Source organism: Microtus oregoni, unplaced genomic scaffold (genome assembly GCF_018167655.1).
Source record: "Microtus oregoni isolate MIOR12 unplaced genomic scaffold, Mior012 000024F_ref0000369, whole genome shotgun sequence".
Taxonomy (NCBI): Eukaryota; Metazoa; Chordata; class Mammalia; order Rodentia; family Cricetidae; genus Microtus; species Microtus oregoni.
In genome coordinates this window covers 20150737-20173469 of record NW_024543083.1, presented here as the reverse complement: position 1 = coordinate 20173469, position 22733 = coordinate 20150737, and the positions used below count along the sequence as shown (strand labels likewise).

At 43.4% G+C, this 22733-nt stretch overlaps 1 protein-coding gene across 2 annotated transcripts in view; it reads right to left on the bottom strand.

The window, feature by feature from the left end:
- Nucleotides 1–20734, bottom strand: part of Nalf1 (NALCN channel auxiliary factor 1) — a 458551-nt gene extending 437817 nt beyond the window's left edge. The window contains exon 1 of one of the 2 annotated variants that reach the window (XM_041673781.1): nt 18553–20734. In XM_041673781.1, the coding sequence (XP_041529715.1) occupies nt 18553–19521 (969 nt within the window). In that variant the 5' untranslated portion in view covers nt 19522–20734. The remainder of the gene's footprint in view (nt 1–18552) is intronic. The other variant, XM_041673780.1, reaches the window with a different exon arrangement.
- Between the last annotated feature and the right edge of the window lie 1999 nt (nt 20735–22733).

The window sequence follows — 22733 nt, the reverse complement described above, 5'->3', positions numbered from 1 at the left end:
CACATGTGTTACCAGAAATATACTTTAAGCTGACATTGTACTGGTGTTGTGCTGTGGGACAATGGTTTTACCCTGTAAACATTTGTTTCTTGTATTTGTTTAATACAACGCTGATCGGCCAGTAGCCAGGCAGGAAGTATAGGTGGGGCAACCAGGCAGGAAGTAGAGGCAGGGCAATGAGAACAGGAGAATTCTGGGAAGAGAAGAAGTCATTCTGCATTGTCACCCAGACTTAGAGGAAGCCAGACACAGAGCAAGCTAGATGTGACTGCCTCGCCGAAAAAGGTACCAAGCCGCATGGCTAACACAGACAAAAAATATAGGCTAATATAAGTTATAAGAGTTAATAAGAAGCCTGAGCTAATAGGCCAATCAGTTTATACTTAATGTAGATCTCTGTGTGTTTTTTTGGGATTGAATGGCTGTGGGACTGGGCAGGACAGAAACCCCAGTCAACAGTGTTGTTCCATGCTTTTCCATTATTTGCAATCCTTGAAAACACATATGTGTGTATATGTAGCATATATGTGATGGCAAACAAATATGGCTACTAAACGTCTTGTTGAAGAACCAGGCTGGAGAGATGGCTCAGACCCTTGAACCTGGGTTCAAATCACAGCAGCTAAACACGGTACACATGTGACGCGCACATGTGCAGCCCTCTTCTGGCTTCCTTGGGCACAGCACACAGCTAACCACTCAGGGTTAACTGCAATCCAGGACACCCACACCCTCTTCTGGCCTTCTTGGGCACCACACAAATGCCATGCACATGTAACTATGCAGGCAAAGCACTCATCCACATAAAATAAAATAATAAAATAAAATTTTTCTCAGAGAACACTGCATGCTGGATCCTAGTTAGGCCCTAGTACCCTTATCTGAAAATTGGGAATAATTATCCAGGTAACTTCACAGGGTTTAATTCTTCTTCTTAGTGACATGGCTTAGTGTTACGCAGTTATCACCTCAGATGGACTAAGTCTATACCGAGCAGTAAAGCGCACACTCGGAAAAGAGGTTTTCAAACACTTGAGGTTTTAAAACTACACAGGTGATTTCTCACCTGTAACATTTGGAAGCTCTGACAAACAAGGCAAGATGTCTGGATAAGATCTCATAACAACAAAACCCACATCCACATTTATCTTCCATCATTGGGATTCATGAAAAGGTTCCAGCAACTCGCCCATGAATCCTTTTGCATTTTCAAGTTAGCTAAAATCTTTTGTTATTCCTAGTCAACCACTTCTTCACTTTGGGATCCATCAGGGCAATAGCACCCCTTTCCAGGTTCCCCTGAGTCATAAACTAGCCAGCGGGAACCAACAGAGACATTGGTGGAGCCAGCTTTAAAGATGATTCCTTGGCAAGGTTCACAGATGAGCAGTTATCTCTTTTTTTAAGTGGCCAGATTAAGGAATCCACAACCCCAGCGCAAGCTCCGGAGCAATTATGCTGCTGTTCGTTATTTTCAAACCCATAATTAGCCATGAAAAAGCATGTACAAATAAAATACTGTGTTTATATTTCTCATATGAAAGGCCCCGTTGTTCAACAACAAAGATATCAAGCAGCATATTTTATAAAACTGGTATTTTGTAATTATGAGACTTGGAGCTGAGCATAATTCAAAGGGGAGACCCTCAGTGGGCTCTGTGAAGAGTGTCTTCAGGCTTGGAGTAAAACCTAATTTTCTCTTATAGTGGTTCAAAACAAGAGCATTGGCAAAGGGAAATCTGATGATAAAATCTTTTTTGCTCACTGACTCTAAGCACAGCAGCTCCTGGATTAAGAAGTTTATGAGTCTTTCATGTGCATACACCTAAGAAACCAATCGTCACCTAAGATCCTCCTCTCTCCTAAGCATTTCCTCTCTCCTAAGCATCTCCTCTCTCCTAAGTGTCTCCTCTCTCCTAAACTTCTTTTCTTTCCTAAGCATCTCCTCTCTCCTAAGCTTCTTCTCTCTTCTAAGTGCCTCCTCTCTTCTAAGCATCTCCTCTCTCCTAAGAGTCTCCTCTCTCCTAAGCTTCTCCTCTCTCCTAAGAGTCTCCTCTCTCCTAAGTTTCTCCTCTCTCCTAAGCTTCTTCTTTCTTCTAAGTGCCTCCTCTCTCCTAAGCATCTCCTCTCTCCTAAACTTCTTTTCTCTCCTAAGCATCTCCTCTCTCCTAAGCTTCTTCTTTCTTCTAAGTGCCTCCTCTCTTCTAAGCATCTCCTCTCTCCTAAGCTTCTCCTCTCTCCTAAGCTTCTTCTCTCTTCTAAGTGCCTCCTCTCTTCTAAGCATCTCCTCTCTCCTAAGAGTCTCCTCTCTCCTAAGCTTCTCCTCTCTCCTAAGAGTCTCCTCTCTCCTAAGCTTCTTCTCTCTTCTAAGTGCCTCCTCTCTTCTAAGCATCTCCTCTCTCCTAAGAGTCTCCTCTCTCCTAAGCATCTCCTCTTTCCTAAGCTTTTCCTCTCTCCTAAGCTTCTCCTCTCTTAGGTCTCTCCTCACTGCCCCCCTTCACATGTGTACTGTTTGTGGTTAAATTCTGTGCCTGTTCCACATCCATATATGAGTCACACATGATGAACTGGCTGATTATTTATTCCCCTTTTAACAAGGTGCACTGTGGGATATCTTATATCTTGGTGACTAAATTGCTATTGCTATATAATAACAGGGCTCAAAATCTCCAAGAACGGCCTTTATCAGAGATCTATTTTTTAAAAAGCCATATATATATTTACCCCTTTATTTTGTGTCTTTTGTCATGTAGGGTACAAGAGTTAAGCGACAAAATGCATTCCAAGCAGAATGGTTCACACATCAATATATTAAATATTCTGTAGTGCTTCTGGCCAGTAATGGAGGAAGCCTATTAGAAACAGTCCGAGGGATAATTCTGAAAGGATTATTGTGCTCTTTGGAGCACCTTGTGGTCTTGGTTCCTGGAATCTATGCATGGGCAGCTGAGGGTAGTGTCCTTCACTGTCCATGGAGAAGTTGAAGAGAACTTGGTGGAACAGTTGCTTGAGTACTTTAATAACTGACTTCATTCAGTGCATCATGAAGAGACGTTATACTTCTTAACCAGAACAAAAATGGGTTCTAGGACATATAAAATATTCCAGAGAGGAAAAGACACGATGCTGACTAAAGCCTGTCAAGGCGGGAACACAGAAGCACTCGTGTAAGTTCTGTGATTTCTCTGCTCTATCTGTGGGAAAGATCAGGAAGTCGATATTGTCCTAGTAATGCTGACCTCCAGGCCATTTAGATGATGCATACATTTGGATAAAGACAGAAAGTTTTTATATCTATTAACAAACTAATATTTCTATGGATCTTCTAATGATCTATGTGACAGGACAGTTAAATGTCACTAAGGATTGCCAGCTACCCCCCTGTAAGATTATGACCATTGGGAGGTGGTGGTGCATGCCTTTAGTGCCAGCACTCAGGAGGCAAAGGCAAGCATTGCTACCCTGGTCTATAAAGCAAGTTCCAGGACAGCCAGAGATACGGGGGAAAAACCCTATCTTGAAAAGCAAACAAACAAACAAATAAAAGATTACAGTGTTCAATGATCACAATGATTGTGGACATTGCAAATTTTCATTGGTTGGCTTTTGCTCTTATCTATTTAAAGTGAATATTGTGAGATAATTAAGCATTCATCTAATATGAATAAATATTGTACATCATTTCCTAGAGTGATTCATAGATTTATAGCAGGTACTCGACAAAAAAAACCAAGTCTATTAATAAAGTATCAGTTTCAATCTTTGCACATTTGCTAGGTCTCAGCCATAGTCACTCACTGCTCTCTTTTTCCTCTGTACACACAGTAAAAATAAGTGTTAGGAAAATGACGTATCATTAAAACTGTTTCTTTAAATTTTCACTTCTTAAAATTGTTTAAGATTCTAATTAATCTTTTTAAAAACAAGAATTGAGGAAACAGTCTCTAAAATTTTAGGACAGCAGTTTTAAAAAGCGCTTCATTCTTAATTGGTACAATCTTGAATCAATCAATATAATAAAATTAATTTTCATGAAGTTTGAGATGACATAATGATCAATTAATGATCAATGAGATTTCTTAGTTTACCAAATTTGAAGGTTATTTAGAAATTGAAAGCATATTTATCAAAGAATAAATCATACACACAGAAGTGATCAGATACTTGGGATGCTTCCTAACTTCACATAGGGAGAGCTGAGCCTGGGGGCACACATTTCTCATGAGTTCTCTTGAGGACCAAGGAAGAGGAACCTGGGTTTGCAGCCACCCTTTCTCAGAAATCCAAGGGCTATCAATATAGCTCAAGAATTCACAAGGCCCAGGGTTCAATCCCTAACACAAAAATAAAAGAGGAAAAAATGAAAATGGGAAAGGAAGACTTGAAGGACAGAAGATAAAAATTGGTGGTGGAAACCCAGGCCTAGTCATAAGGACAAAACCATACTTAAAGCTAGTAAAACGTTCTAATGATTTCAAGGATTGGAGAAAAATCACATCTTTGGCCACATAACTGAATAACTGGCAACTTCAAAAATGAAGAGATTCACAATTGATAAAAACACAGAGAATAAAAGATTGTAGGAGGGGGCCATCCCCACATGATACATTTACTAGGCAATCCCTACAGCTGAGGCTCAGAGAAAAATCAAAGAAGAGGATAAGAACCAGCACAGCAGGATGTTTAATGAAAGACAGTATCTTCTAGACACCAAGAGGAATTGGTACATATCAAATATCAACCAATATGGTTGCCTAAACAAGGCAGGCATAATGGCAATACCAGTTGACATGCCAGTGTGGACAGAGGGAATTTCACAAGGTGTCCCTGCCCTGGATGAAGAAATATAGCAATCAACAGCTGTTGGGAGGTGTGTTGGATGGTTTTCTGTCAACTTTATGCAAACTAAAGTCATTGGAGAGGAGGGAATCTCAGTAAGAGAATGACTCTGGTGGCAAGAAGAGTAGGAGGGATCAGGTGAGGGGGAGTGAGGGAGATTGTGGGGACAGACAGCTGGAACTGGGAGGGGGCATTTGGGAGGTAGGGTGGAAACCACGAGGGTGACCCTAATGAAGACTCCTATACGGAATCTCAACTGGCCATCTTATGTAGCCAGGCAAGACTTCCAGTGCTGAGACTGGGTTACATACAGTTGAGCTGTTAGTTGAGGAGGTGCAGTAGAGGTCACTAAGGAACCTAGGTCAATGCTGGGATAGAAGGCTGCTCTCTGAAAACTGACAGTGAGTCCCCATTGCCAAGCACAACATCCACACAGCTTGTTGAACCTAGAGAGGTCAAACTGGTGCCTGCATGGAGCCTTCTCCTACTCTGTAGTCTCTTTGGTGAGAGAAAAAGAGGCTGCAGACTACAGAAAGAAAAACCAAGACACCAGCTGAGCCACAAAACCCTTCACCTACAATCTGGCCTGTCTGCAAAAGTTGCTGGGCAATGGTTGTGCAGAACTTGTGAGAGTGGCCAACAAATGTTTGGTTTAACCTGAGGCCCACACAATCGGGGGGGGGAGGCCCCATGCTTACACAGCCTAGCTATCCAAGGACTGAGGACTGGGTAGCTCAGAGATGTAGCGTAGAACCAAGCATGACAGGCAAAAAAAAAAAAAAAAAATCAGCAGCATGATTTCTAATGGCACTCTGCTACTCTCATAGCTTGGTGCCTTGTCCAGGCATCATCAGAAGTTTCCCATAGCAACAGATGGGAACAGACTCACAGTCAGACATTATACATGGAAAGAGTCTAAATTGGAGGTTTCCATCAGGTCCCTCCCTTCAGAGCTTAGGGAACCCCATGAAAGACTGTCGGAGTCAGAGGGGATGGGGTCACCAGGAGATTATGGCCTACTGAACTGAATCAACTAAACAGGGCTCACATGGGCTCCTACATTAGCCTGCACCAGGTCCTCTGCTTATATGTTAGCTTGATGTTTTTGTGAGACTCCTAACAGTGAGGGCAGGTACATCTTTGACTCTTTTGTCTGCTCTTGGAACTCTTTTCCTCCTATTGAATTGCACTATGTCTTATTGTTTCTTGTTTTGTCTTGCTTGGCTGTTATCTCTTGGAGATCTGCTCTTTTCTGGAGAAGAAATGAAGGAGGAGGGTACCTGGGCAGAGGAGAGATTGGGGAATCTAGCAGGAATAGAGGGGGGATAAATTGTGATTGGGGTGCATTTTATAAGAGAAGACCCTATTTTCACTAAAAATAAAGAGTAGCGGGGAGTGGGGAGAGAAAATGCCTCCATAAGATCAGGCTGTAGGAAAACCTGTAGGACATTGTCTTATTAATCAGTTAATGATGGAAAAGGGCCCACCTTGTGGGTGTTGTCATGCCAGGGCTGGTGGTTCTATAAGAAAATAGACTGAGCAAGCTATGAGTAGCAAGCTACTAAGTAGCACCCCTCTATGGTCCCTGCATCATCTCCTGCCTCCAGGTTCTGTCCCTTTTTGAGTTCTTTCCTTGACTTCCTTTGATAGTGAACAACAATATGGAGGTATAAGCCAAATAAACCCTTTCTTCCCAACTTGCCTTTAGGTCATGGTGTTTTGTCACAGTAATGGAAACCCTATCCAATCTCAAGTGGTCAATACTAAACACACATAAATACAAGCCACACTAGGTGGATGCAGTATATTCATACACAGGCACACATATACACATATGCACATTCATTTATATATGTAACAATAATAATTTAAAAGGAAGAGCCATGGATTTGGAGGAGAGCAAGAGGAGAATATGAAGAGTTGGGCCAGGGTAAAAGGTGGATTCAAATATGTAAATAGAGTGCTTATTATGAAATTCACAAATATAAATGGCAGACAAGACACAAACACTCTCACTTACAGACATCCTACAGAGCCGAGCAGACAAAACACTCCCGGAGCACTGTGTGAGTTGCCCGACTTTCCCCACTGCATTGCTAATGTCTCGGGAGGTTTGTGTGTGGGCCCGTTCTTACCTCAAGCTCTAGAGCAGCCAGTGCTCATTCTAGGCAAAAGAATCCTGTCCCAGCGCATTTTCACATTCAGACTGACCTTTTCAAAAATATTTGTTTTTCCCAGATGACTTTTAACAGCTTCTCTGATTCTTAAGGGTGAACTTATCTTCATTGCCTTTAAAAACAAAATCCCCTCTGGAAGCCAAGTTCAAGATCTCTGCCAGGCACGTCAACTAGACTAGCAAAAGCAAGGCTCGGATGAGAGCTTTACCCTGAGGTTGGGATAAAGTCTCCAGTGTTTGCTTCCTGCTTCAGTTCAAGTGTTCAAGCAGTGCTGAGGGCTCGAAGTATGTGATGTCATGACTATTCTCAGAGTAATCTGAGCGGGAGGTAACTGCCTAGGAAAAGACTCAGTAGACACTCGTAGTTAGACACTCTTCGTTTCTTCCCAGCAAAACCCTCATTGGGACAGCACTCTCAGACAAAGGGCCTGGACCCTTCTAATGTTCTGGAACACTTTAATTTCTGACCTCAAGTTGATGCGATAGGAACACTGATAAAACACCAATAAAGAACTGATAAAATCAAGTTCTTTACCCGTATGTGCAAACTGATTTCTGTCCCATCCACTCCTGCTACAATCCGCCCGTCCATCTGTTTCATTTCCTCCTAAACAAATAAACAAACCGAAACCCAAATGATCATAAACACAAGGCTGGTGCCAAAAGAGACAATAAATATAATTTAAAACAAGTCCCACGTGACTGAGAGCCAAATGGTAGTCGGCTGAAATCCTTGGCCTGCTGTGCTGAACTATGAGGTCCTTGCACATTCCCTAACCTCTCTCCTTGCTAGGTCCCCCATTTGCTGAGGAAAGCTAACTTGGCCCCTGATGTCGACCGACTGTTTCAGGAGGGATGACTCATGACAGAGCCAGACTTTCAACCCACTACCATCTGGCATTTAGTCATATGGGGCTGGTTTAAATCGCCTCCTGGAAGGTAGGGTCTTCTGTGCAGGACAAGGAGGGTGTCACCATGACAACAGAGTCGCCCAAATAAAACTTGCATACTAGCACACCAATCGATATGTTAGTGTGAATGGAGGAAGTCTGACATGGCCCCACCCCTGGATGAAGGGCTAATGGCTGCTGAGGGAGGAAGAATCTCTACAGATAGGCCTCCCCAAAGGTTATCCAGTCCCAAGTGGTCAGCCCTGAAATGCATGTGCAAGAGAACAACACTAAATGGATTCAGGAGGGTGTGTGTGTGTGTGTGTGTGTGTGTGCGACAGTAATATGTAAAGAAGTCGATAATCTGAGAGAAAATTGGCAGGCACAGAAGAAGCTAGAAGTGGGAGAGAGAAGGGCAGGACACACAATATTCATGTATGACATTCTCCAAATAATTAAAATTAAATAAAATGGATATATTTTCTTGGGTTTCCTTTATGTGATTTGCTGATTGCAAGAAACCAATAGAGAGTGTAATTCCCTATAAAGTGATTTCAGTCTTGCTGACTCCACAGAGAAATAGCTATAGGATTGAATTAGTATGTCAAGATAAATGTAGGAAAGCATAGGGGAAAGATCCAACTTTTCTATCCCGGTGCCACCACGGCCCAGGGTCATACATGCTCAAGAGGAGTGTCTGAGAATATAACAGTGATCAATATGTGCACAAGGGAAGAAGGACTGTGTCACTCAGACGTTCACTTATGAGTTATCCTCAGTTCCTCCCTCTCCCAGGACAGGAATATATGCTTGGTTTGCTAGCTTTTAAAATATTCAGACCAAATAAATACATGAACAGGCAACAGAGGATAATGTTATATTGACATTGCTATGACCTGCCCTTTTCAGAACTAAGTGCTATTGCCAGGAAAGAGAATGGGGAAAGATGAAGAAAAATGGTCGTTAGACTAAGAAAACTGCTCACTTATCCCTGTGAAGGACTCTCATCTTTGCCTGAGGCTGCCAATGGCATTCTCATTGCACAGCCCACACTGTGGGGTCCTTACTGTGTGGTGAAAGCATCAGAAGGAATAACTGAGGCTATCAAGCAACCATATAGTCCAAGCAAAGATGCTATCAAGGGTAATGCTAGACAGGACCCAGGTCTCATCTCCTTTGCTCCTGAGTTCCTCCCAGCATCCCTCTGCACCAAGATCCTTCCACAGAACCATTTGCCTTCTGTGGACTGCACTGCAGAAACGCCTAGAGAGGCCCTTCCATGTCCTTGGAACCACCGTGGAAGCACAGATAGCAAAGTTCTCCTGGGTGATGCCTGTCTCCTGTCACCGTGTCTTGTTGCATCTTTGTTTCCTCAAGGAAAGCATCACCGCATCCATGGAACAGAGGATACAGTCTTTTATGACCCCACTTTGTCCCCTGTACTCTGGCACATGCTGTAGCTACCATGTCCAGTGAGTCTGGTTCAAAGCCAAGGCCATCTGCCACGGGACTTCTTTCCTACTCTCTAGTCAAAAGAATACTAATTATTACGAATGGAGTGCCTGTGTGTGTGCTACAGTGCAGAAGACAGAATTTAACAAATACTATGTAAATATAGAAGGTCAAAGTTCAGCACACCACCTTTAAAAATGAATCCAGATGCTCTGACCTTTCAATTTCTAGTAAGATGCCCCTCCCAAAGCTGCCCTCAAAACTATTCTTTTTTGTTTGTTTGTTTTTGTCTTTTTGAGACAGGGTTTCTCTGTAATTTGGGAGCCTGTCCTGGAACTAGCTCATGTAGACCAGGCTAGCCTTGATCTCCCAGAGATCTGCCTGCCTCTGCCTCTCAAGTGCTGGGACTAAAGGTGTGTGTCACCACCACCTGGTTCCCTCAAGACTATTCTTACCCTCAAGTTGAGGAGGTTGTGGATACACCCAGATCTTCCTCACCAATCTTCCCTAGATGGTCTTGCTTAGGTTGCCTACAGGATCTATTCAGGCTGAAATACAGCTTGTGTTCATTTCCAATCTGAAATATATAGACTGCAACTCTTTTATTCCATCTGAGCTTTTGTTTAACATTTTATTTGAAAATACTAAATAATTCAGTCATTTTTCTCAGAAAGAAGGATGTATTCCTGTACAATAGCTCAGAATTCCATTATGTGTAATGAAATGTCTACTTATGAAATCTGCAAATGGGTAACCAGAAAGCTCCTAAGACCTCAGGTGAGGATGAGATTAGTTTTAATGACTTGTTACGACTTACGGGGCATCACTCTATCCTAGATAAATAAGCTTATACAAACAAGAAACAGTGTGGTTGTTTGATGTAATTGGCCCAATAAGCTCATAGGAAGTGGCACTATTAGGAGTTGTGGCTTTGTTGGATTGGGAATGGCCTTGTTGGAGAAAGTTTGTCTATGTCGGGGTGGGCTTTGAGGTTTCCTGTTCACAGGATACTGTGCAGTACTTCAGTAAATTTCCTGTTGTCCACAAGATGTTCTTCGCCAGCACCATGCCTGCCTGCATGCCAGCAAAACTCCCCACCATGATGGTAAAGGACTGAGTGATGATAATGGACTGAACCTCTTAAACTGTAAACAGGCCACCCCAATTAAATGTTTTCCTTTGTAAGAGTTGCTGTGGTCATGACGTCTCTTCACAGCAACAAAATCTCTAACAAAGACACAGCTTTATGAAAGAGGCTGGCTAGAGCCTCTGTTGTTGGTCACTTTGGCAGAGTCATCAAGCAGCAAATGATGAAAGTGAGATCTAAGCCAGCTATACAATGGTTGATCCATTGCTTAAAACCATTCAATATTTTATATTTATTTGAAATGAGATTTATATTTGTTTGAAGCATATTCTAATTGAGGTTATATTTATTTTCTGGACTACTGCAAGTAAATTACTGTTCCTCTTAAAGGCCTAGTGGTAAGAAGGAGTCTGAATGTTAAAGAGTGTGATCCTCCTTCCACAAAAGCTTTAGCAATGGTGGAGACATAAAACCATCCACTTTGATGAATACAGTTCTTCCAACTCCCCACCCTCGTCTACGTCAATAGCTATAAGAATCAGGTTCATTTCATTGTAAGTTGTTTCTTTAAAGAAGCTGATGTCCACTTATTTTCTCTTTTCCGTGACAAACTTAAAGAAAGAAGCTGAATTTGTCTTTATTCACTGGCAACTTACATCTTCACCTACCACCCTTGGCCTCTCTTCTTCTCATTCACTAAATCTACGAGTGTAACGTCATCAAGACCCAATTGCTAAATTCATTTTAAGTTAAATAAATTAAATAAATATTTTTGTGTGTGTGCATGTGTGTGTGTGTGTGCGTGCGTGTACATGTGCAATACCCCCAGCACAGAAGTGGAGCTCAGAAAACAGCTTGTGAAGCTTATGCTCCTCCTCCAGAACACAGGATCCAGGCATGAACTGAGTTGGTCAGTTTGGGCAGCGAACACCTATACCACTAAACTGTGTTACCAGCTCCTCCCTGACCTAAATGTCCTTTCTGCACTGTATAACATCTTGAATAATTTTATGTCTTTCGGAAAACTATTTTTCTTTATCTCAAGTTTGGATTTCCCAAGATCCATGCTCTAACAGCTTGATTCCAGGCCAATGCTGGTTGGAAAATGGTGGAAACTTCAAGAGATGAACTCTAGAGAAGATTTTTCTGGACCTCCAGAGCGTGCCCTTAAATAGAAAGGGGAACCCCCCTTCTTTCTCTTCCTCTTCTTTCTCTTGGTTTTCTTTTATGTGAGAAGAGGCAATGGTGCCTAGGCAGAGGTAATTGATTTTGACATATGCTGCTTTGCCTCAACAGAAGCCAATACTAATAAAGCCAACCCATTTCAGGTTTGTCTCACAAGGAAGACTTGGAGATTGAACGCAGTAAAATCGTTTCTGATTTCTAAGAAGATCTAAGCCCTGTTGGCTGCTCCTAACTCCTAAGTGTCTGGGTCTTTAGTAGTGTGGTCCGTGAGAGTGAGCACCGTGTCTCCACCACCCTTTACAGATTAGTTCAATGTACTAAAAACGTCAGTGGCAGTTCTGTAGGAAAGAGACCCATCATTTCTGAAGGGAGCTGCAGAGAAGAAAAAATTCTAACCTTTGGATTTCCCATGAGACTGTGGGGCATACAGCTGCGTTTCCAAGTTGCAGGCAAGGACGTACCAAGTGACACCAAGAAACCAGAACAACAAGAGAGACAGGAAACAGAGAGGATGGAAGCTAAAAGTCATCAGTGTTGATGGGAACTATTTCTTCTCTGGAGCAGGATGGAGCCGCCAACACACAGAGGCTCCCTGAACACATCTAGAAATGATGACCATGCTCACTCACCCCACACAAGGATGGGCACATCATTAACAAGAGTGAAGCTGTCCTTAAATGTGAAAGGAATATCAATGCACCGTAAGATTTCTACCACGTGGCATCATTTTGTTTATAAATAACCGAATCTAGAAGAAGACAACAGGAAGCCCAGGGACCCACCATCATCACTTAAAAATTAAATATTTCCATGCATCTAGTATAATGTATTTCTTACATTGTTCACTGCCTAATAAGAAAGAACATATGATAAACTTACCTTATTTTGAAATCAAACCTGAAAGAAAACTAAAATCATTCATTAAGGAAACTATATTAATATATGATCAAACTGATGGTTATTTTTAATCCCTTGCAGAAGGAACAGGTTCTGTTAAGAAAGAAAATATTTCCTAAACTAAGCTTGGAATCAATCTGTGTTCATTAGCAGCGTGTGTCTTATAAAAGACTGTATATGGATGTCAAATACTTACAGAACTGCTACAGAAAAAACAAAAAAGAAAGAAATATAGGTTATTAATGTTTTAAAAAAGAGTCAAAAATGAGTAATTCCTCTGACTTGATGAGATGAGTAGATGAAGTACCGCAGGAGGCCAACACGTTGCCTTGAAAAGCAGCCGTATACTTTCAGTAAAGCCTGGATGTTGTATGTTGGAAGCAGAAATAGAAGTTAGAAGCAGAAATAATGAAGTTGGGGTATCTCAAATATTGTCAGTCAGTCTCCACATCCCTGTGCCCAGCCCGTTCTGTGAACATGGATATGACGACTCGGCCCAGCAAGAAGCCAGTCATCAGGGCCGCCTTTCCACACCCAGGCATCTCCTTAGCTCCAAGGTTGCTTCTGCCTCATTGCCTCCCCTGCATCAGGTAGCTGACATTTACTCGCTCAGCCTTCTCACTTTCATTCCCTATCCTCTGTCTGTACGTGCTACATTTCCACAGTATTTCTGGCTAGTTCCACTTTTACTATGACTGCTATGCACAATGGGGATACAAGCACCAAAAGAATTTTGTGGATCCTTGTAATCACTGGTTAAAGTTTGAACAAGCCCAAGCACATGGCGCCAGATAAATACCAGTAGAATCTCTAGACATCAGAAGTTCTAAGGATGCCCAGGATCCTCCAACATGGTCCCACAGATACTGATCTGCAGTCTATGTCCAGAGATGGTAAAGAAATAACTTTAAACCTAAGCTTACAGGAACAGCAAAGTGCTTGGGGCTTAGTCATTATAAGATTGGCTTGATTTTATGAGAAATTAAATTCAAGCAACAGCTCATATAACCCTAAACATTCTGTCCCTTGAAACAGATATTTATACTTTGGTCTTGTAGACTAGGTTTAGCAGGAAAGGCAATCACAGTGGATTATGATTTTTCACATGAAGGGGTGTGAGGTTTTGGTCTCTGCTTGGTTTCCTATTTCCTTGCTTTAATTCTCCTTGCATAAGCAGAAATCGACCTCATTCAACAAAAGTGATTAAAACCAACATGCACCAACATCTAGGTTATGTCCTATATAGCTGCTAATCTGACCCAGTTACAAGTCTGGAGTAAAAACACACCTCTTGGCCTGGAACACTGCAGACATTTCGCATTAACGCGCATGGTGAAGTGTTTTCTACAAGGAGGGAAATGCCAGTGATAGATCAGCAACTGCATGCTGCAAACATATTTCTAGAAAAAAACCCATAAATCTGAGTCATAAAATGATTATGATGGTATCTTTGACTTTAAAGTGGCTCTATTCACCTGCATGGCCAGACTACCTGATCCTACAGAAAACCCATTCAATTACAGACATAACTGAGAAGAATAAAGTAGCAGAATACAAATGAAGATCTATTCTTACACGTGTTCTCCATCCTCTAGAGAGTGACATGTGCACAGTCACTATGGGCAGCAAAGCAATGCTGAAGGTTCAGACTTGGAATAAAGGCAGTGTTCAGGGCTGGAGAGAGTGGCCGGGTTCTTATGAACACTTTCTGCGTTTGCAGAGGACCTTGATTCCAGTTCCAGGACATCGAGTGCCTCCTCTGGCCCGTGTGGAATACTGAACGCACATGGTGTACATACACACACTCAGGTACGTGCACAGATACGTAAACAAAAATAACTATGTTTTATAAAATTCCCTAGGAACTTACAGACATAACACCAAAATAAGAAGGATGAAAAGATGATCTGGTTTGCATTTCTGCTGTTGTGATAAAACACTGACCTAATCCAATGTGAGGGGATAAAGGGTTTATTACATCACTGTGTCTCAGAGCATCGTCAAGAAAATCAGAGCAGGAACTCAAGGAAGGAACCTGGAAGCAGGAACTGAAGCAGAGACCAAGGGAAAGCGCAGCTTACCGGCTAGCAATCAGACCCACAATCCATCTCTCTTCCTTGTGCAGCCCAAGCCCAACTGCCTTGGGATAATACTTCCAACTGTGCCCCCTACATCAATTAATAATCAAGAAAATGCCACACAGACATCCCCACAGGCCAATCTGATGGGGGAAATTCAAGGTCTTAAGTTGAGGGTCCCTCTTCCCAGGTATGTCTTTAGTCTCTCAAGAACTGTTTTGTTTCCTCATTTCTATGCAAAGTCCACATCACAGAATTCAGACTCAGTGACCTCAAACTGGATGATACTGTGAGCAGTTCAGATCCCAAAAGAAACTCTGAAGTATTAGGGAAGCTTCAAGTACTTAATATTCATGTGGTGTTTTGCAGTCTGTATCTGCTAAATACAAGCAGTTCACTAGCTTAAATATTAGATTGTAAAAATAAAATAATAAGTATCCATGCATGCTTGGTGACATGAAGACTAGAATTTATACAGACATAACTGGGGTTTAGACTTTGCCATGACTTATATTAGAATATAGTCACAAACCTACGTTCTTTCACCAAGTATCTTCTGAAAGTGTTAAATAATGTCAGTAGCAAAGAAAGCTCACACGCAACACAAATGTGCATGTCCTCTCAAACCTCATTTTCATAGAATGCATTCTCTAGAACACTCAGGAATTAGTTTAAAAAAAAAGTGAGATAAGAAGAGAAAAATCTTGTAAAAGTCAAGCATGAAAAATGACATATATTTGTAAATTGGAGCTTAGAAAATGTCATTTTTATATTGTCTGTAACGTGAAGATTTCAGTACATTTGTCAGATTCTTGAATATGCTAAAAATGCTGTTTTGAATGCTGCCATAAACTACAGGGAAAATTACCCACAACCCTGCTGCCTGATTTATACAATCAAAGGGCCTTAAATGGCAACTTTAAGTTATATATTTATATATGTGCGCATTTCTTCATAAATGCAAATATTTGCTTTTTATTTTAAAAAAGTGAGACTATTTATCACGATGTTTAAAAGCACACCAGAGTACAGATTAGTTTTCTAATACGTTACAAAGCAAGGATTTTTACAAGTAAATTGGCTGTATTTGGTCTGTACTTATTATGAATTCAAGACAATTGGAAAAACAAAATAAAACAAACCATAAACTAATTAACAGTCCATGTTAGCCTGGAATTTGTAATCCTATTGCCCCATCTCCCTGCATGGTATAGTCACCCGTATATCCTGTAATGTTCACTTTCAACTCATATAACTATATTAGATGTGATTTAAGGCTTCTTAAAAAGCATAAGTGATCAGAAAAGCTCGTTAAAAAATGTTACATAAAATTTTAATTTAATGACTCCTTATTTTATAGGATGGATTTCCAATGGGGGAGAATACGAAATAATACATCTTAATTGAAAAAAAAATTAAATATCAGCTAAAAAAATGTCAATGTGTTGCTCCTAAAATATGAATACCCCTAATTTCTAATCCTAACAGGATGCTATAGATCTTATCTATATTAAGTATATTTATAAACAACTAAAATTGTATTATATGAGTATGCTAGCAATTAAGGATACACAATGTGTTTACTTTTAGCTTACATTTTTAGATAGCCTATCCCTTTAGCCTATCCTTGGCTTTGTAACTGCCAAAAAAATAAGATGTGGGGATTTTTTTGCATGAATCTGAATCAAGCTCCTGACAATAGGCATTTGGTGATTGCAATTACAGTAAAATAAGACAATGCTTTCAAAAGGTCAGTTACAAGCACAAAAATCAACAAATACTTTAATTTGTCTCTTTTATTTTGTATGAAGATATGTATGACTGTTTCATAATCAGAAAGATTATTCACAGAAGTAAGGAAATATGCACATATCATTTTCTACCTATAACCAGTTGGTTCATTTACCTTAAACCAAGAGCACTAATTCCTTAAGCTAAAAGCATCTATTGTGAAATTAGTATATCCTACTGACTGGCAAAGTAATTTGCCACTTCTTTACCACTGAGAAATGAACGCAAGGCATCAAGGCATCTCCAACAATAAATTCTGTTGCACTGAGAAATACAGGCATCGTGTTTACTTTTCAATGTGAAGAGGAATTATTTAAAAGAGCTAAGAGTTTTATAGTGTTAACAAATCCTACTGTATCCAGAAATATAAACACAATATAAATATAATCTTCGAGTGCCTCATAACGTCACAGAATATTTACAGTAGACCTTTATATTGTTGATATAAACTCCATGCTGAGAATTAATGCAGATGAAGGAAGAAAGAAACCCTCCTTGTGTTTGGACACTTCCACTAAGGTAGAGAATGGCTGTGGTCCTTTGACAACACAGAATCCCTCTTAAATCCTGAGCTAAGGAAATTAAAATCTCAAGACGTGCCGATGAGGGCTTACAGAAATGCAAGTTTTTGCCATTTTGTTCTTAACTCAAAATTATTGGAATCTATGCCACACTTTTACTAGCAGTAGAATTGTCTATCAGTCATTTCTTTATCCTTATGTTTCATGCGACAGTGCAATCAGGATAAATAGCAATGCAGTAAGTACGTGCATCAGCCATTCACTGTGAGTTTCTGTCCCTAAGGCTCATTTTACTTCCTAGGAGTGGTTAAAACATACATAGAGAACTTAAATATTGGCTTATCCGCTGAAGTGAAATCTCAGTTAATGCAATAAACTGACGATTTTGCATTCCAGTTCAAGTTTCTGATCTTAAAAAAAAAAAGAAAGAAAGAAGAAAAAAACATGAGCAAGGTCAGTGTAAGTTTGGCTCAGCTGTCAGGTGTGGCTCTTAATCTGTCTTAAAATAAGATCCCTGGTTCAAAGTATTGCAGACCCTTTGATCAATATGACACTTGACCTCCCTCCCCCATAGAAAGCAAGAGAAGGAGGCTCTCTGAGCGCATGGGGTTGAGGAAGTAGGCAAAGGATGAAGTTATGGTGTCCTATTTCATTTGAAAAACGACACAACTTTTTGTGCTCTCCCGGAAATTACTTTATAAAACTAACGTTCACATCTCTGGAGATCCTGTCCTCAGGTCTTTGCAGCTAAAGGTCGTTGCAGCGCCTTCAATACCTAGGCCTCCGTGGACAAGCCCCATTTCAGGACCTCGGACAGCAGCACCGCCAGCTACCCTGGGTAGCATATTCCAATTTCCAAGAAACTCTCCTAGACTTCCCCTTTGCTAATTAGCAAGGTCAGAGTCCTTGCTGACTATAATACAAGTTACTAATTATTTCCCCAAATTTTAACTCATAGAAGCAAAGATTTGTCATTTTTACTATTTCGTCAGAGTATGCAAAGAAAAAAAACAAAACAAAATAAAAGCAATTACATAAGTAGTATGATTACATTGAGAATCGATTGGTAGATAGCTAATAACAGCTTTCCACCTAGGTCAATAACTACACAGATGTCTAAGAGAAAACAGGACTGTTAAAGAGGACAGGCCTCTAGACTTTCTGAGAAACAACAGCTACCCCCATAAAACCCATAAGATGCGGACGTTCAGCTATTTTCCCCCTATAGCAACAGTTACACTTTATCTTATTCCTGTGGTCAGCCAACTTCAGTTATGTTAGAAGTGGAGGAGTGTTGTAGGCAGGTCCACCCGTCTTCTCCATGCCTGTCTCCAGCCCTTCTAACTACCTGTGTGCGGTGCTCCCCTCGCTATCCTCCCGACAAGCAGTAAGGGAGTTTGAGCCAACCGCATAGCTCGAAGAAGCAACTAAAAGCTTGGCTTTGGTATCTTAAAAGATGGACTTCCCTGATAGTCCAAGGGCACTGAAAGGAACCCACCAGCTATCCCCAACTCTAGCAGGAAGTCAAGTTCTGATAGCCAGACAAACGTGATTAAACGTATAAAACCCTAGTCAAGTAAACACAGGAACCAGACGCAAAGCCGCAGAAAAGGGAAAAGGAACTTATTGGCCCTACCTTGCAGTCCTCGGGACATGACTTCACTGAGTACTCATCCGACTGTAAGTACTTATGCAGCACACTTTCAAACTCTTCGTACTTCTCCTGCGCGTGGTGGTCGTAGTCCTGGTAAGCTTCGATGCACTGTCTACACGTGGTCATCTCACCACCCTCAGTGAGCACCACATCCAAACTGCAGTTCAAAGTGCTGGGGCTGGACCGCCCCGAGAACAACTCCCAAAGTGTGTAGGAATTACAAAACGAAAGGTAAAAATCCGACAAGTTCCACAACGGAGTTGGCCTAGAGCCCCTGGACGACTGCTCCTCCCCCGAGGCAGCCCCCCGACTCCAGTTCCTGGCGCACACGGAGTCCGCGCTCTCCACCGTGAAGCACTGGCCGGAGGAGGCGCCCTGAGGGTAACAAGTCTCCAGGCGCCACACCGGCTTGGCAGAGTTTCCTAGAAAAAGAGCCTTGCTCCGGTTGTTCTTGCCTCGGTTGCCCTTGCTGCTGCCGCCGCCGCCGCCTCCCGGGGAGGGGGGCAGGGTGGGGGACGAGGAGGCGGAGAGGAGTCTGTGTGCCTGGGCGGCGGGCGAGGACTCCCCCATGCTGGCCAGGAGCGCGGGCCAGGAGGGTTCCTGCTGTCGCTGCCTCTGCTGCTGCCGCTGCCGCTGCTGCTGTCGCTGCTGCTGCTGCTGTTGCTGCTGCTGTTGCTGCTGCTGTTGCTGCTGCTGTTGCTGCTGCTGCTGCTGTTGCTGCTGCTGCTGTTGGTGATGCTCTTTGTCCCGGGTCCGGGTCAGCTTGGCCTCGGCGCAGAACCACAAGTGATCAGAGAGCAGGACTGTGAAAAACAAGAGAGAGGCCAGAGACAGTCGCCATTTCTGAGCCCGCTCTGAATCGATGAACGGTTTCTCGTTCTCCCGGGGTGCTGCCAACCAGATTTTTAAGCCGTCGTCATACTGCCGACACATCCAAGCACCCCTGGTCATATTTTGGGAACGCACAGCCCTGGCCGACTCCACCGTGAGGGCTCCTGTGCCGGTGTCACCACAACATGCATTGACTTAAAGGGTTTAATTTCCGTATCCCCTCCTCCCGTTTCTTCTCTCTCTCTCTCTCTCTCTCTCTCTCTCTCTCTCTCTACATAAATATTACCATACTTTAGAGAAAGATATTGCTTCCGATCTAATCATCAGCCGACCCCATCCCCTGGAGAGTGGGAGACAATAATGGAGAGAGAGAGAGAGAGAGAGAGAGAGAGAGAGAGAGAGATTCAGAGAGAGACGCGGAGGCTGGTGCTGTGCTGGCCGGTGGGGAGGCTGAGTGCGGGAGGTGATGGTGGTGGAGGTGGCGGGGTGGCTGGCGCTGCTCCTGTCACCCCGGCATTGTCAGCGCGCTGGTCCCCATGGCCCAGCTGAGGACAGCCCGCTCTCCCCTGCCAGGGGCATGCCGCGTCTCCGCTGCCCACTGACGGCGACCGGAGCGCCTCCCCTCCTCCTCTCCTCCTCCTCCTCTTCTCCTCCTCTTCCTCCTCCTTCCTCTCCGTCGCTGGCTTCTCCTCCGCCTCCCGCGCCTACTTCGCGCTGGCTCTCCCCGCGCCCCGAGCCTGGGCGGCCGCCGGCGAAAATGTCCCTCCCCCCCACCCCCCACCCCGCGCTCCGACTGTCGCCGCGGCCGCTGCAGGTCTGCCCGCGGGCGCCGCCGGGGGCCGAGTCACCTGCGCTGGGCCTCCGGAGGCCACAGTCATCTTCAGTCCCCAGGCTAAGTTGCCGCCATCTTCGTCCTGGAGGCACACTTTTTGGGGGGGAGCGTTGGATTTTGCGTCATCTCCTCCCGCCCTGAGGTCTCTTCATCCTGGTGCAGTGGCGGCGGCTCGGCCCGGGGAGGAGGACGAGGACGCGCCGGGCGGCGGCTTGGGGAGCAGCTATCCGCCGCCCCCTCCGGGCCCAGTGCACCGAGGCTCTTGCCCTCGGCTTGCCGACCCTCCCCACTTTTTTTATTTCGGTGTCAGGACGCGGGCTGAGTGGCCAACACTGCTGTCCCAGGTGTCCAGCTTCTCAATACCCCGCAGTTCAGGGGACAAGTCCGAGCCACCCACGGGAGGGTGGCTAAGAGGTTCCTGTTGGGGACCAGTGGTGAACACAATTTCCCTCACTAGACAGTCTACAGAAAAGAGTAGGTTGACAAGAGGAGGGACGAGGTGACTTTGCAGGCTCAGTCTGACCGTTCTTTGGGTCCCTAGACAGCTCCACCGCGTTCATTTGTGTCCCAGATTGGTTTTATGGGTCGGAAAGGACGCGGGGTGCTTGTGTCTGTATGTCTGACTGCATGGTGCTGTTCCCCAGCACCGCGTGTGCGCTGCAGCTATGACCACACTACACTCCATGTCTGACCATATTTCCTCCTCCAAAGTAAGCGGCGACAGAGGTCTCCCCAGCCCTGGGGAAGCACCATCAGTGCAGTGCGCCCCTCCAGCGTAATGCTCAAGGAGTCTCATCTCTGAGGAATTCTCCAGCAGACCCCGAGGACCCTAGGGCACCCGCATACTGTGCTTGCCTCCGGGGCCCACCGGGTGGGCTCTTCTGTGCCAGGACTTCCGCAGCGCCCTCCAGGCTGGCGTTGCAGTCCAAGGCTCTGGTGCCCCTTAGTGTTGACTCTAGGAGTTCCAAGAAAGGAAAAGCAGCAGACACATGCTGAGGAAACCTGGGGTCCTCTGGTTTCCGGTCCGACGGGGTGGGGATGTCAGGAGCAAACATCAGCCCCCTGAAGTCAGGACAGCTCTTGTACCCCGCTTGGGTCCCCAGCTACGCCAAGACCACCAGGCCAGAGGATGTCAGGCGCCCTGATGACAGACAGGGTTTGCACACATAGCAGCCACCATAACGGTCTCTCTCCTCCTGCATCCCGAGGCCAATGCACACTGGAAAGAGCCATACGAGGTGTCCTGAATTCTAAACAAGTGCCCTAAGAAACCAAGAGGAGGGTTCTACAGAATTTATTTTCCTATCAGAGGAGGTGTGGGTGCTGGGAACACTGAAGGAATGGAGATTTGTCAAACGGGAAGTTGCAAAACGCAAAGGGCAGGTTTCATTCCTTTCACAGTAGAGGAAGGTATAACCATCCCAGTTTTCCATATTCACATTAGGTTCTGTAAGACTATATATTATGGCCACCAAGAAATTAGGTCGAGTTTGATAACTGGTTTATGTGAAATGCCAGGTGAGGGTTTAACAGGTCATTTGAGTACATTCTAGTACTTTGGGTTTCTTTTTTTTTAATTTCTGATTAATGACAAAAATTCTCCCCAAACACATTTCCAATAAAATATTGTGATTTAGCCAATCCATCAGGAAGCCCCTCGGCCACAGTACCTTTACAATATAAGTAAACCCATGTAGGCATTGTACACAACCTCAATCATTTTATTCCAGTATGGAGGGGCCTTATAGGAAATCACTAGAAGTTAATGGAAGTTAGAACATCATAACCAAGCCAGGCACAGTGTCACAAGCCTATACTTTACCCTATTGCATAGCCTGAAGCAGGGATGATTCTTGGGCCCGGGAATCCCTACCAACAAGAAACAAGATAAAGCTGTCAAAACTGGCCCAAGTGATTCCAAAGACATCTATAATCACTGTCTGCTGTCTTCACTATTTCCTTTTCATGTTTATACTATACCATAAAGGCTCTGTTTCAAGGTACTTACTAACTTGGTATATTAGAATGTCAACATATAGAATCCACAACCATATTTATTAGATAATAAGCATCCCTCTCCTCAAAGCCTACACCTCTCTCCCCTCCCATGCTGCATTGCTAATTTGAGTCCAGAAGCGCCGATTTTAGTGGTGTTTTAAATGAATAGCTTGTCTCTCACTGTAAGCTGTAGATTCAATCTGAAGACGAAGTACAGGTGGGAGAGAGAGAAAAACACAATAAGTGGAATTAAAAACCTACACTTAGCCAACAAGGAAAAGAAGCGGTTTCAGTTATTTTTAACGCCATTATTATGCAGATGTAGCTGAATTACATCTCAGAAAAATAATCCTGTGATGTTTACACTAAGTTAAAACAATAATGATTCAACCTGATCCTGAGATAGATGGGATCTCATTCTTTGTTTTCAAAATAACCTACCTTTCTCTTCTCTAACACATCTATCTCATGGATTAAATATTTAAAGTAAGACAATTTTAGG